Raw genomic sequence first — 13,211 nt, 5'->3', positions numbered from 1 at the left:
TATGATTGTCTGCCAACTATTGCCAGTTGTGCTCACTGGAGTGCACAGTGGAGCGGACTGCTGCAGCAGACTGAGTCATGAGCTATGCGATGGTGGGCAACTGTTTTCTATGACACCAGAGGGTGAAAACAATCATTCTTCAAAGTGGAATATTCATTCTTAGAAATACCAGATCATTTTGGAAAATAAAGGCAGGAAGAGTGACAAAGAGTAATTCCTGTTTCTTTAAGCACGACAGTTGCACAACACCAAAAAATTGCAAAAAGGTGGTGCTGGGTGGGCATGTTGCTGTCGTGTGAGGAGATAAAGGATGAAGCAGTTAAGACTAATCAAAAGCACACAGGATATGAGACAGTTTCACAGAAAAGTTTTAAAATGTATTAAGTATTTCAGCATTTGGGTTGATATTTATTTCTCCTTCCTTCTGCAGGACTATGACTTGTGCATCACCTGCTACAACGCTAAAGGTCATGAGCACAAGATGGATAAGCTGGGGCTTGGCCTGGATGATGACAGCAACAACCAGGCAGCAGCAGCTACCCAGAGCCCAGGAGACTCTCGCCGCCTCAGCATCCAGCGTTGCATCCAGTCGCTGGTCCACGCCTGCCAGTGCCGCAACGCCAACTGCTCCCTGCCGTCCTGCCAGAAGATGAAGCGTGTGGTTCAGCACACGAAAGGCTGCAAGCGCAAGACAAATGGCGGCTGTCCCATCTGCAAGCAGCTCATTGCTCTGTGCTGCTACCACGCAAAACACTGTCAGGAGAACAAATGTCCCGTCCCGTTCTGTCTGAACATCAAGCAAAAGCTCCGGCAGCAGCAGCTGCAGCACCGGCTCCAGCAGGCCCAGATGTTGAGGAGGAGGATGGCCAGCATGCAGAGGGTGGGGCAGCCGGCCGGAGGGCCGCCGGGAGGACCTGTTGTAGGGCTTCCATCACCAGGGAACAATGGTACCACAGCGCCCAGTACCCCAACTTCTGGTGGAACCCAACCCCCAACCCCCCAGACACCGACTCAGACCATGCCTCCAGTTACGCAGCAGGGAATGGGCCCTGGACCTCAGCAGCAACAGCAGCCCGGTGGAATGCCCCCACAAAGTGCCATGCCTCCTCAACACCCCCATCATCACCAGTTCTCGCAGATGGCGGGTGGAGGAGGCGGGGCTGGGGGGATAATGAGCTCTCCCCAACATCAGCAGCAGATGCTTCCTCAGGTCCAGCAGCAGCAGCAAAGTGGAGCAGGGACCAACCCTCAACAGCTCCAACAGCACCCCAACAATTTGCCTCCATATGCCAGCAGACCTCCGGGCTCCTCCCCAATGCATCAGTCCCAGGGCAAACCGGTCCTCGGCTCGGCGACACCTCCCCATGGTGGCCCTGTCATGCCTGGAAATGTTGGGGGCCAACAAGCTCCCAGCCAGCCACAGGGCCAGCCTCCCCTTCCACAGCAACCGCAACAGCACCCCCCTTCTGGCCCGCCACCGGCTGCAGTAGAAATCGCCATGAAGATCCAACAGGTGGCTGACGCTCAGAGGAAGATGGCTCTGCAGAGACAGGCAGCCCAGGCAGCGGCAGGCTTGATGCCTCCTCACCCTCACCATCAACAAGGTCAGGGACAGCAGATGGGCATGGGACACCCAGGGGCGGTTGGGATGGTCGGAGCCCAGGGTATGCCACCACAGAACCATGCAGCAGTGGCAGCTGCTCGGGCCCACATGGATCAACAACAAGGAGCTCCACCAGGGATGATGGTTGGTGCTGGTGGGCCCATGCAGCAACCCCCTCAGCAGGGTAACCTGCCCCAGGGCCAGCTCCCCCCTCAGGTACAGCTTCAGCAGCAGAGAATGGGTGCTCCACATCAGAACCCTCAACAGCAGCAGCAGCAGTGGGCAGGTCAGGGGATGCCCCCTCAGCAGAGGCAAGCGATGATGAACCAAATGAGCCATCCTGCCATGATGGCAGCTCAACAACAACAACAACAGCAACAACAACAACAGCAACAACAACAACAACAACAGCAACAACAACAGCAGCAGCAAATGCAACAGCAGCAGCACCAACAAGCTCAGGGCCATGCTGCCTTGATGAGCATAGCGCAGCAGCAGCAAGGGGCTGGTGGTGGGATCCCTGGGGGAGCTGTCCCTGGAGCTCCTGGTGTGCCGGGTGGTGTTGCTGGTGGGAACATCCCCCAGGCAGCCCTTCAGGAGCTGTTACGGACTCTTCGCTCACCGAGCTCGCCCCTCCAGCAACAGCAAGTCCTCAACATCTTACGGTCTAACCCACAGCTCATGGCTGCTTTTATCAAGCAGAGAGCCTCAAAATACAAGGGGGGTCAGGGAGGCCCAGGGGGACCGGGTGGTATCCCTGGAGGTCCTGGACCCACAGGGGGTCCTGTTGGTAATGTCATGGCAGGAGGGGGCCCACAGGTGAACATGAACGCTGCAGGTGGCGGCCAGCCCGGCATGCACATGGGGGGACAGGGAGGGACAAATGTCAACATGGCCACTATGGCTCAGCTGCAGCAAGTCCAGCAGCAACAGCAACAGCTGCAACAGCAGCAGTTACAGCAGCAACAGCAGCAGCAACAACAACAACAACAGCAACAGCAACAACAACAACAGCAGCAGCAGCAGAGGCCAATGCTCAGCGGGTTACAACAGCAGCAGGTTGCTCTTCAGCAGCAGCAGCAACAACAGCAACAGCAAGGTGGAGGAAGAGGTATGCAGGGCCAGGGGCTACAGATGGGAAATATCAACAGTCCCCAGTTTAGAGAGCTGCTCATGAGGCGGCATCTCCAGCAGCAGCAGCAGCAGCAACAACAGCAGCAGCAGCAGCAGCAGCAGCAAATGGGAGTAAATCATGGTCAGTTCCAGCAGCCACAGCCGCCACAGGGGCAGGGCTACATGGGACAGCCTGGGATGCAGCCTCCTGCAGTGGGACAGGGACCACCTGGAGGCCCGCCTCTTGGCCCTCAGCAGCCTGGTGGTCCTCCAGGACAGCAGGGGCAAGGTTACCCAGGGTCGGTGGCCCAGCAGCAGGCCACAGCTGCACTCCAGCAGAGGCTCCAGCACCAGCACCACCTCCAGATGCAGCAGCAGCAGCAGCAGAATGCCATGGCTGGCCTGCCGGGGGGTGACGCAGGGCCAGGGGGAGGGCCTCAGCAACCACCTCCGGGCCCACAGCCCAATCCGAATGGCCCCCCACCATCGTCTCTGATGCAACAGGCCCTCCACCAGAGGCTGCTCCAGCAGCAGCAGCAGCATCTGGGCCCTGGTGGGTCTCCAGCCCAGCACAGCAATCCCATGAGCCCTCAGCAGCCGCAGCAGATGGCCCAGTCCCCGCACCCGCACCAACACCTGCAGGGCCAGGCGCTGTCCACGTCGCTAGCTAACCAGGTGCGATCTCCGCAGCCTTCACCGAGACCCCAGTCCCAGCCACCACACTCCAGCCCGTCCCCGCGCATGCAGCCCCAGCCTTCCCCACATCACATCTCCCCTCAGATGCAGACGGGTTCTCCACACCCGGGCCACCTGAACCAGCACCACCCGGGCATGGTGGTCCCTCCACAACAACAGCCAACGACCCAGCAGCAGCAGCAACAGAACTCTATGGAGCAGTTTGGGTCGGACCAGAGCGCCATGCTGTCTCAGCTGAGCAGCATGGCCGGTCTACACGGGCCGGGGGGGAACGGTCAGGACCCGCTGGGCCAGAACATGAATCACAACCCTTTAGACATCATGTAGGAATTCTACTTAACGTGTCAAGTCGAGCTGAGACGCTCCGTGATTCTTCGCACAAACTGCACTCACCCAGGACAGTGTTATTGTTATTACTTAGCCTTTCTTTTTTATACTATTATTAAATGTTATTTAAAATGTTTTCAATAAAGATGCATTGAACTGAACCTTCCTATGGGAGATGAACAATAAATCAAGCAGTCGTTAAATAAATTAGAATAAATGAATTGTAAGTTATTGCTGTTAATATATTTTTTTTGCCAATTGTGGACAAAGAGGGGGATGGTTTCTCTTGCACCACCCCCCTTACCTCCACCTCTCGCTGAATAGAAGAAAGGTGATATTTTCGGGGTTTTGGGGGTAAATAGGAGTACTTGCCTTTTTTAAGAAATGTTTTTAAGATTTTAAAAGTGGTCGAGAATTAAAGAGGAAATGATTTAATGCAAAGAACTTTTTTTATCGGTTTTGTTTCCCCATCATTCAGTCTGTCTGTCTGTTTCTGTTCTGCAGAGTGATGTGGATTATTATTAATGTAAATCCAAACATGATGCATATCTTCATTTTTTTTTTTAATGTTTGGGTTTGCTTTATTTATTGTTTTTTTTGGGGGGGGGCGGGGTTTGGGGGTGTTACGTACCCTGAGACTGCTACAATTCGTATAGAAATATATTTTTCTTATTGACTGTTATGACAAGGGTAGTGGATATTTCATTTCACTTTAGATGTCTTTAGTTGGGTCTGTCCAGGCGGGAATAATTAAATGTCAGTGTTTATTGCAGTGGTTGAGGGTCTGCTGTGAGTTTGAACGGACATATTGTGACGTCCCGGCCGGCTTCGGTATCGGACATCAGTCATGCTGGAAGCGACTCTTCCCTCGCAAACATGCAAGCCCTCTCCCTCGAATGTGTGTGCACTCCTTCCTTTAAAGACACTTAATCTGGAGCAGTGGAGGCTTGGGGAGGGGGGGTGCATACCTGTGTGCCTGAAACATTTTGAGTACATGGGCTGGGATGTGAAAATAAATGGGTGGGGTGGGCTCCTTTTAGTGTTTTTAGGATTCCGCTGTTTGGAGTAAACAGAGGATTTTTGATCCAAATGAACTGTGTTGCACAGAAATGAGGAGAAAAGGAGGAGATATGAGCAGTCGGTCTCCGTCTCTTTCTGCCTCGTCCCCTTTGCTGCTCCCCTCGGACTTTAAATCCCCTCCCCCTCCTCCTCCTCCTCTTCCTCTGGGGGAAGTTGCTCCCCCTACCCTCAAACTCCATCCTCTTTATCTTTCTGCTAAGAACTTTGGGAGTTTAATTTAATATTTTTTACTGTACAAAGGAAACACAAACTGTGGACTCAAATACTGTTTTTTATAATAAAATGAAAATTACCAACAGTGACGTGTCCTGCATGTGGCTGTTTGTTAGAAATAACATTGTGTGTTGGTGAATATGAAACGGACAACAAATCATTCGTGCACCTTTTTAAAGAGACATCAGTTGAGCTGCAACAACTAGAAAAAATAAGTAATTCTTCATGCATAAATGTCAACATCCTGGTTTGGAAATGTCCTGCTTTTGTCTGTTATACATGTAAAACTGAATATCTTTGAATAGGAATGTTTCAATAGTTTCTGACATTTATAGCACAAACAATTGGAAGAGAAAATAATCTGCAGATTAATCAATAATGAAAATTATACTAGTTGCAGCCCAATACCATGGACCTGTATCATGAAGTGACAGTGTGTTCATCTTTGGCCTGAACTCTTCTTTTCCATTCGTATGAAGCTGGTTTCCTGTGCAGCTCACCTGCAGCCCACTAACCAATCAGATCTCTGCATCATTCCTACAGGGACTTAAGTACTGACTTTACAATAAGTAACAAGTAATTATAGTTCCAGTTGTCTCACTCTGGTTTTAAAATATCACCAACAAACTATGGGACAGTTTACCTCACTGAGTGACTGATAGCTGCATTTAAATGTCATGTCTTTGCCTAAAGTAATGTAATAGTGGCAGGGAGTGAGGTAGAGGGACTGGGGAAGTTATGGAAAACCATTTAGGTCACTTAATTAAACTAAATATACACTGCCGCCCATAAAGTTGGAATAATTTTGTTTTCAGACACAATCCTCTGTTAACTCTCTTATGTTGTGGGTGGAATTGACCCATTTCAAAGTTTAGAAATAAAAATAAAAAGTTAAAAGTATTTTTTCATAAAAAGAAAAAAAATGGATATAAAATATATATTTTTTAATTTGTCATGTAAGACCATTGTATTATATATGTATGTCATTCCGATGCACATAAAAAAAGTCAACATGCAATTTTTATGGAAAAAGTGAATTATCCTCATTGAACCATGATCTGTGAGAGATAAAGAGCACAATTTCACTAAATATTGATTGAAATGGTTCGAGTTATTGATGACATATAAACAATGCTTATTTGGATTTTTTAGTTTCTGACACTTTTGGATAATTAAACATGCCCCGAATTATTGCTGTTCCTGAAAAAAAAAACAGACTAACAGGGAGGTTATTTGGTGTTTAATTTTCATTGTGATATGTTTGGAAGAGTTTGATTAATACAATAAAATTAATGATTATTGATTATCCGTCAAGAATAAATCACATTGTCACAATAATTTCGTGGGAAAGAGGTAAAATATATATATATATTTATTATTCCAACATTATGGGCAACTGTATAAATAAATATACTTTTGAAATAAATACATATAACAATATAAATAAACATGGCTTGGCTATGAAATTAAAAAACAACTATTTTATCAGGAGAAAAAAAAGCACTGCTAACAGTGAGCTAAATTACGCAACATCTGGATCAGATGGACCTCATCACATATTTCCTTTCCCTCTCTGCTTTGGCAGCGGAAACAGTCTAACATTAGGCTGCTTTTAACATTGTCAAGTGTGTTACATATTCTTCATAGTTAAGAGGCACTCAGAGCTTCATATCTTCTAAATTATGTTTCTTGTTAGTGTCTGCCCCCTCCCTCCTGCTGCACTTGAGACATACTGAGCCGATGATTCACAGACTAGAACTTGCACCCGATGGCGTCACTTACAGTAATTTGTCTTTCCTGAGAACAACACGCCCTCTAGTGGTGACACGTGGCAGCACGCTGTTCACTCTCCAGGCAGTAAGAGTGGATGCAAAACACTTTCAGTGGTGGAAAGGTTTAACTGTGTTTTCTGCATTTGCCTTGTATTTCTTATCACATCATATTCAGTCGTTGGGCCCATGGGACTACTGTTTATATATACACGGCCGCCCATAAAGTTGGAATAAAATATTTTTTCCCTCTTTCCATGAAATTATTCTGACAATGTGATTCATTCCTGACAGATAAAGTGTATATCTTCTAAAACTTTATTAATCAATCTCTTCCAATCATATCACAATGACAATGAAACCACAATTAACAGAAGATTGTCTCTGAAAGTGGTCTGAAAACACAATTATTCCAACTTTATGGGCGACCATGTATATATTTATGTGTCATTATATTTTAAAGGACAAAAACAACAGTCCCAAGAGCCCAAAGACTAAATATAGTACATAAGAAAACAGCTGTATCTGAGACGCTTCAAGCACAAGGACATTTTTGGTATCTGTGAACTAGAACAAGTTGAATATCACAGATAGACACAAATGCATATCTTTTATATGCAAATCATTTGTTTATGGTAAACTTTTTAATCAACAAAATTTTGTTCTAAAAATTCAAAATTGTACTGTTAAAATGCCCATAAGTCATGATCCGACTACTCAAGATAATCCACACACCTAGCTGTGAGCTCTTTTATGTATTTTCTTTCGAGAACATTTTTGGAGCCCAGAGCCATCCAGTTCCATTACATTTAAGAAAAGCCAGACATCTCTACAGCCGATATCTCTGAACACTCAAACTGTTCAAGGAAAGAAAATCCTTGAATGTTACCTTGAATTCTTTAAGATAACTTTTTGTTTTCCTCCATGCCTTCACAATTCATCAAGAATTTGATGTTGCTCTTCATTTCAAGGTAACATGAGGTCAGTCATTATTTTAAGCACTAAATATTCCTTTAAAGTACTCTGATGCTGTAGAGTACTGACAATTACAATTATTAACTTTCAAGAAGTATCTGGGATTTGGAGCGCTGTTGCTTGCAAAACAAAACCAGTCCATCTTTAAAACAAGTACAACTGTGTTGCAGAAAATGTATCTTATTGCTTATTGACAGGAGTAAATTTTGGATTTGTATATCAGGACTATTTCCATGCTATTTTTTGTGTCTAGAGTTAAATAACTACAGGAAAATACCTTTAAAGTTGTGCTGTGTTGTGAAGTTTCCCCATCCAACTATTTGTTATATAATGTTTGTAATAAGCTCCAGAAGACACTTATTTTAGTACATATTTATTGGAAATGCAGTCAAAATAAAAATCAATTTTTCAGAGAGAAGACATGTTTGACAGTTTATCTTTGTCAGAGAAAGACACATATAAGTGACATAAGTTAGTTTAGCTTATACATGTGACATGCAATAAATAATAGCTCACTACAGTCTGACCTAACGTACATTTGCTTCCATTTGTACACAGCGGAACAGCGGCGGTGTAAACTGATGCCTCTTCTTTTGAAATGCACAAAGGCTAGTGAAAAGAGTGGACTATCAATTGGTAATACAAAAATAGAACCAGGTAGCATTTCATACTTGAAAAGTAAAAGGACGGACAGACAGCAAACACGACTTCTTTTTGTGCATCCAGCCTCCTTGATATGCAGAACTTCATAAGCGGCAGGCATTGATTTTTCCTCTTTGTTTCATTTCTTTTGTGACATAAATAAACCTCTTCAACAAACCACAGGACAGGGCTTTGTGCATGTGTGGCACAGACTGACGGGGCATGCAGTTATCTCTGTGCAAATACTGAAAAAAAGAGCGATATCTTTACAAAAACATTATTCGTTAGAAAGAGGAGCGACTGAAAACAGGCCCCGAGAACAGATTCGAGTGTGTGACCGAGTGCGACTGGAAAAAAGGTAGCTGCATGGAAGTAGTAGTGTGGACTGTCTGCTGTCTCTGCATCTGTCTCAGTAAACCCAGTGACCCCAGGAGTGAAACCTGCCACTGGGATCCATCTAGTCCGCTGGGCTGCGATGGATGATTTGAGGACATTTCAGGGCCTCGGGCTTCCTATCTCATCTAATAAAAGAGCCACAATGATAAAATTACCACTCATTTTTTAAATTCAAAGGCAACAATGTCTTCATTTAACTCAGTAGGAAATGAGTTTAGCGCTGTAAACGTGGAATTACTGAACATACACAACTATTTACATGAACAAAATGAGTGGCAAGTATAATTATGGTTATTTTGATCTTTCTGTCTCGTCGTTCAATAGCCCTTAAAGAAGCCTTCAGCCACCATCGCTTCTTTAAAAGTCACCGTCAGAGAGTTGATAGTCACATCTGTAAAAATCACCTTCCTGGGATGTTTTTCTGTCTGACTGTCTGCTGTCATCATGTTAGCGCTCTGATTGTCTCCACCAGCTTCCTCCTCTCCTGCCTCAGCAGCGGAGCAGTCGCCTGCCGGCTCGCTGCTCCCCTGAATGCTCACTACCACCGAGGTCGTGTTGTTGCTGGGACAAACGCTGCACTCTAACGTGGGACACTCTGACTCCTCACCTACGTCCCAGTCTGACCTGTCGCCAACCGAAACCTCATCTTCCAGTACGGCCTCAGGCACCGAGGCACTGTCTTTTGATTGGTTCTGTCCCGTCCCTCCGCCTGTCCATGTTTCTGTACCTACCCCTGTCAGGTCAGTGTCTACCTTCTGCTCCATCTCTAAGTCCTGACGCTCCAGCAGCGGCGGGGAGCTGCACTCTGACCGACCTTTAAAGGAAGAAAAAACAGATTGTTAAAAGGTTGAAAGGTCACAACAAAGCTGCTGACTTTCTACGTGATTAACTGGACACCAACCATATAAACTGTCGTCACGTCTCTCCTCCGAAGTGCCTTCGGACTCAGGCTTCTCTTCTTCGCTGGTGCCACCCCAGTCCTCCTCAATGGGCTCCTCCCTCTTCATCAGTGGCAGCATGGTGGGTTTGTTCTGAGGTCTCTGTGGTCCCCGTTTGGACACCCTCTGCCTGCTCTTCCTCCTGGCGAGGCGCTGGTAGAGGCTGGCCCGCTCGCCCTGGTCCACATCTGTGCTCATGGAGCGAGTGAGGGAGAGACGCAGTCGAGGCGGGGGCTTCTCCAACACCTTGTTGGCACTGCGGAGGTCCATGGCGAAGATGTTCTGGGGCAGAGCAAAGGTGGCGAGTTAGCACATGAATAGTCACTGTGTTCTTTTGAGACAACAGCTACATTATGTTGCTATTGGCCACACAGAATGTATTTGCAGGACAATTTTGTGACACGAAGAACATATATGGGAAATGTAGTATTAAAATATGCACCTATGTTTTTCTTACTGTCAACAAAACCCATAATAAGACTAAAAACAGTGATTATAACTACTGACTGTGTATCAAAAGCCTGATTATAGCCTAGTGCCATCCTTTGAGCTAAATGCTAATGTCAGCATGCTAACATGCTTTATTCCTCTGTGTCACCCATTTTTCTGAACTGTTTTGAAGTTTAAAGATTGGTATTTTGGCTGGTGTCATCTTGGTTTTGTTGGGAGAACAAGCAAATGAGAATAATGGATCAGGAACTAGAAGGATACTATGTTATCAGCTAATGCTACTAATTTAGCTAGCTTGGTTAGTATGGTGCATCAACTAAAAATAAACTGCCAACTCTTTAGAGTGTCTTTTCGTACAACTGAACAGTAAACAAGACCTTTTTAAATGACGAACATGTTAGAATTAACTTTGATAAATTGAAAATACTGTGAAAGAGTTAAATTTAATAAAATGCCCCATGGTAGCTACATGTCAATCACAAGGTACCCATGCCCTAAACATGCCCTACTTTATTGTATATTTAACTCTAAATACAACCACAATTTACATAACCCATAAACTTAGTGTTTTCTCATAGACTTGTATACAATAGGACTCTTTTTGCAACCAGAGGAGTCGCCCCCTGGTGGCCATTAAAAGGTTTAAAGCACTTGTTTCACTTTTCCTCAACAAAGCCTTGAGAGACAAGAATAAAAAGGTAAGTGTAGCTACCCGCAGCAGGACCCTCCTGGGTCGGAGACCTTTCCTGCGATAGGCCAGAGCTCTGACCTTCTCCTGACTGGTAGAGAGCGGTAGAAACAAAAGGAACGGGAGAGGACAGAGAGAAACAGATTGTGAGCAAGAGAATACAAAGAAAACAACAAAAAAAAGTGCTTAGCAAGCAATAAAAAAAGCTTTCCAAGATTACTCACTGTTCTTCGTAGGCCAGCACCAGGCGTGGGTCCAGAATATTGTCCTCGGGTTCCCAAGTACTGTACCTACCAACACACATACATACAATAAGTCTGTCTGTCTATCTATCTATCTATCTATCTATCTATCTATGTCTTCATGGGACATGGTGCGCAGATATCAAGAAAAATAATTTGAAGAGGGCACAGGGTTTATAGTGAAGGGATGAGGTCACTGGATGATGACTCAAGGCTTACTCACTTTGGGGACCATCCCTGCCATTTCAGTAGATACTCCACATTACCCTGAGGAGAGACAGAGAGAGGAGGGGGGGGGGGGGGTGCTTAGAGGAGGTGCACATTCACACAACCTGTATTTTAAATCTCGTGCAGTGTGATGCAGACACAAGCTGCCGTGTGAGAGAAAAAGTCGACTGTCACTTTAAAGCGTGGAGTAAGGAGGGAGGGAGGGTCATGGACATTTTTCTCCCTTTCAAATTGTGTTTTTCTCATAGAGGCGATGACGTCAATGACAGCGGGGCTGGGCGGCCTCCAAACAGCAGCTCTGATGTGAGCGCGCATGGCTTCACGAGCCGGTCTCAAAAATAATGCACGGGCTCTTTCTAGAACATTACACCAGTGGCTGTGATAGGTGGGGCCACGGAACATGTAAACAACGAGGTGTTGCGCAACGGTCAGCCAGCGATCCCTGAACACTGATCGCAGTCATCCCGCGTGAAAATAACTGTAGCAGCTCCTGCATACTCAGAGTGCGAATGAGCAGGAAAACTGTTAATTCATACGGACGGAGTTTTACAACCTAATTATATCGCTCCAAAGTTTACAACAGATAACACTTAGGCTGAATGGAGCTGATGTCGCACTGCACTTTTTATTCATTTTGCATTGAAAATAATTCATGCACATGCTGCGTCAAATAGTGCCGCTCAATCCCCCCCGCTGTGATGATCATGTTATTATATCTCCTCCACTGTAAATCAATGGGTCACCGTTACGCAGCACTCAGTGACATTACGCAGCAGTTTCACACCGATGCTCCGCCGCTCGCTCTCTGGCGTAACTTATATCAACTGCGCAGCTCCCAGCACACACTGCCCGTATACCCGTTTTCAGGATACACACCCCCTTTTCCAGTTTACTACAACTGCGTAGGCTCCCTCACAACACGGTCATGCTGCAGCATCTCAGCTGCTGCACGGGATCTCTCAGGATGCGACTTCGGCTGCTAAACAATGTTAAACTTCGGCGCAGTTAATTAGAAGAATAGATAGTGTGAGCGTGTCTCTTGCGTAAACTATAGGGAAAGTGCGTAGCCTAGTTTTGTTGTGCATAAGGACAGCGGGTGGCACACGGAACATATTGTCCAGTGGGGTAAAAACACAGATAAATAAGTTATTTAAGTTATAAGAAGTGTATTAATGTTTGTCTTTCTTACCTTTCGCACTCTCTTCTTTGTTATTGACTCCACAGCAAACACTTGGTCTCCGATTGATGACAGCTCCATCTCCGCGCGCTGCTCCGCACGCTCCAAACAACACGCAAAACTGGGTCTCTGCTGTTTTTGTCGAAGTGCTGAAATAAAAATAGTTTCAGTGGACAGGGGGGAAAGTGTCCCTGCCTCCGCTCGCTCCCGGTGTGAACACTTGCTGTGAGCGCTGAGTGTCTCCGCTGCCCTCACTCCTCTCTCCAGCTGCCTGCCTGCCTCACTTTTTAAAATCTGCGACACATCAACAAAGGAGCACAGGACAACGCGCTGCTTTAAGTCGAGCGCGCCGCCTTTCCATTGCGTAGGGCCGAGCCCCCAATGTGCGGGCCCGGGCTCGCGGGGGCGCGCACGCAAATTGGAGCAGAGTGCAGAAGCGGGACAGAGGAGGGGCGGAGGGTCAAAGCGACAAGGTTATGTGAAACTTTAGTTAGGATGGGGCGTGGAAACATATTATGAGTCATTTCACTTAGAAATTTTCCATTAGAAATATCTCCACTTTTTCCAATTAAGAGGCAAACACACATCAGCTCACTCTCATTTCATTTCAGGGCTACATTGTATAAAACTTTACTTTTTTGTAAGATCCAAAGTGGCATAACGTTTGTTTTACA

General features: G+C 46.1%; 2 protein-coding genes across 3 annotated transcripts in view; one reads left to right on the top strand and one right to left on the bottom strand.

The window, feature by feature from the left end:
• The window catches only part of ep300b (E1A binding protein p300 b), a 38,624-nt gene extending 33,507 nt beyond the window's left edge, over positions 1-5,117 (top strand). For both annotated transcript variants that reach the window (XM_059347477.1, XM_059347476.1), the window contains exon 31: positions 431-5,117. In XM_059347477.1, the coding sequence (XP_059203460.1) occupies positions 431-3,739 (3,309 nt within the window). In that variant the 3' untranslated portion in view covers positions 3,740-5,117. The remainder of the gene's footprint in view (positions 1-430) is intronic.
• A 3,016-nt stretch (positions 5,118-8,133) lies between these two features.
• cbx7a (chromobox homolog 7a) lies at positions 8,134-12,830 on the bottom strand. Its single transcript, XM_059348279.1, has 6 exons — positions 12,550-12,830; positions 11,356-11,399; positions 11,115-11,180; positions 10,915-10,981; positions 9,716-10,034; positions 8,134-9,628 (listed from the first exon to the last, which is right to left on the bottom strand). The coding sequence occupies exons 1-6, from the start codon at positions 12,616-12,618 to the stop codon at positions 9,132-9,134; spliced, it is 1,062 nt and encodes a 353-aa protein (XP_059204262.1). The 5' UTR covers positions 12,619-12,830; the 3' UTR covers positions 8,134-9,131.
• Positions 12,831-13,211: the final 381 nt, after the last annotated feature.

The sequence above is a fragment of the Centropristis striata genome, chromosome 13 (assembly GCF_030273125.1).
Source record: "Centropristis striata isolate RG_2023a ecotype Rhode Island chromosome 13, C.striata_1.0, whole genome shotgun sequence".
NCBI lineage: Eukaryota > Metazoa > Chordata > Actinopteri > Perciformes > Serranidae > Centropristis > Centropristis striata.
The sequence above is the reverse complement of the archived record's forward strand: the minus strand, read 5'-3'. Positions and strand labels throughout refer to the sequence as shown.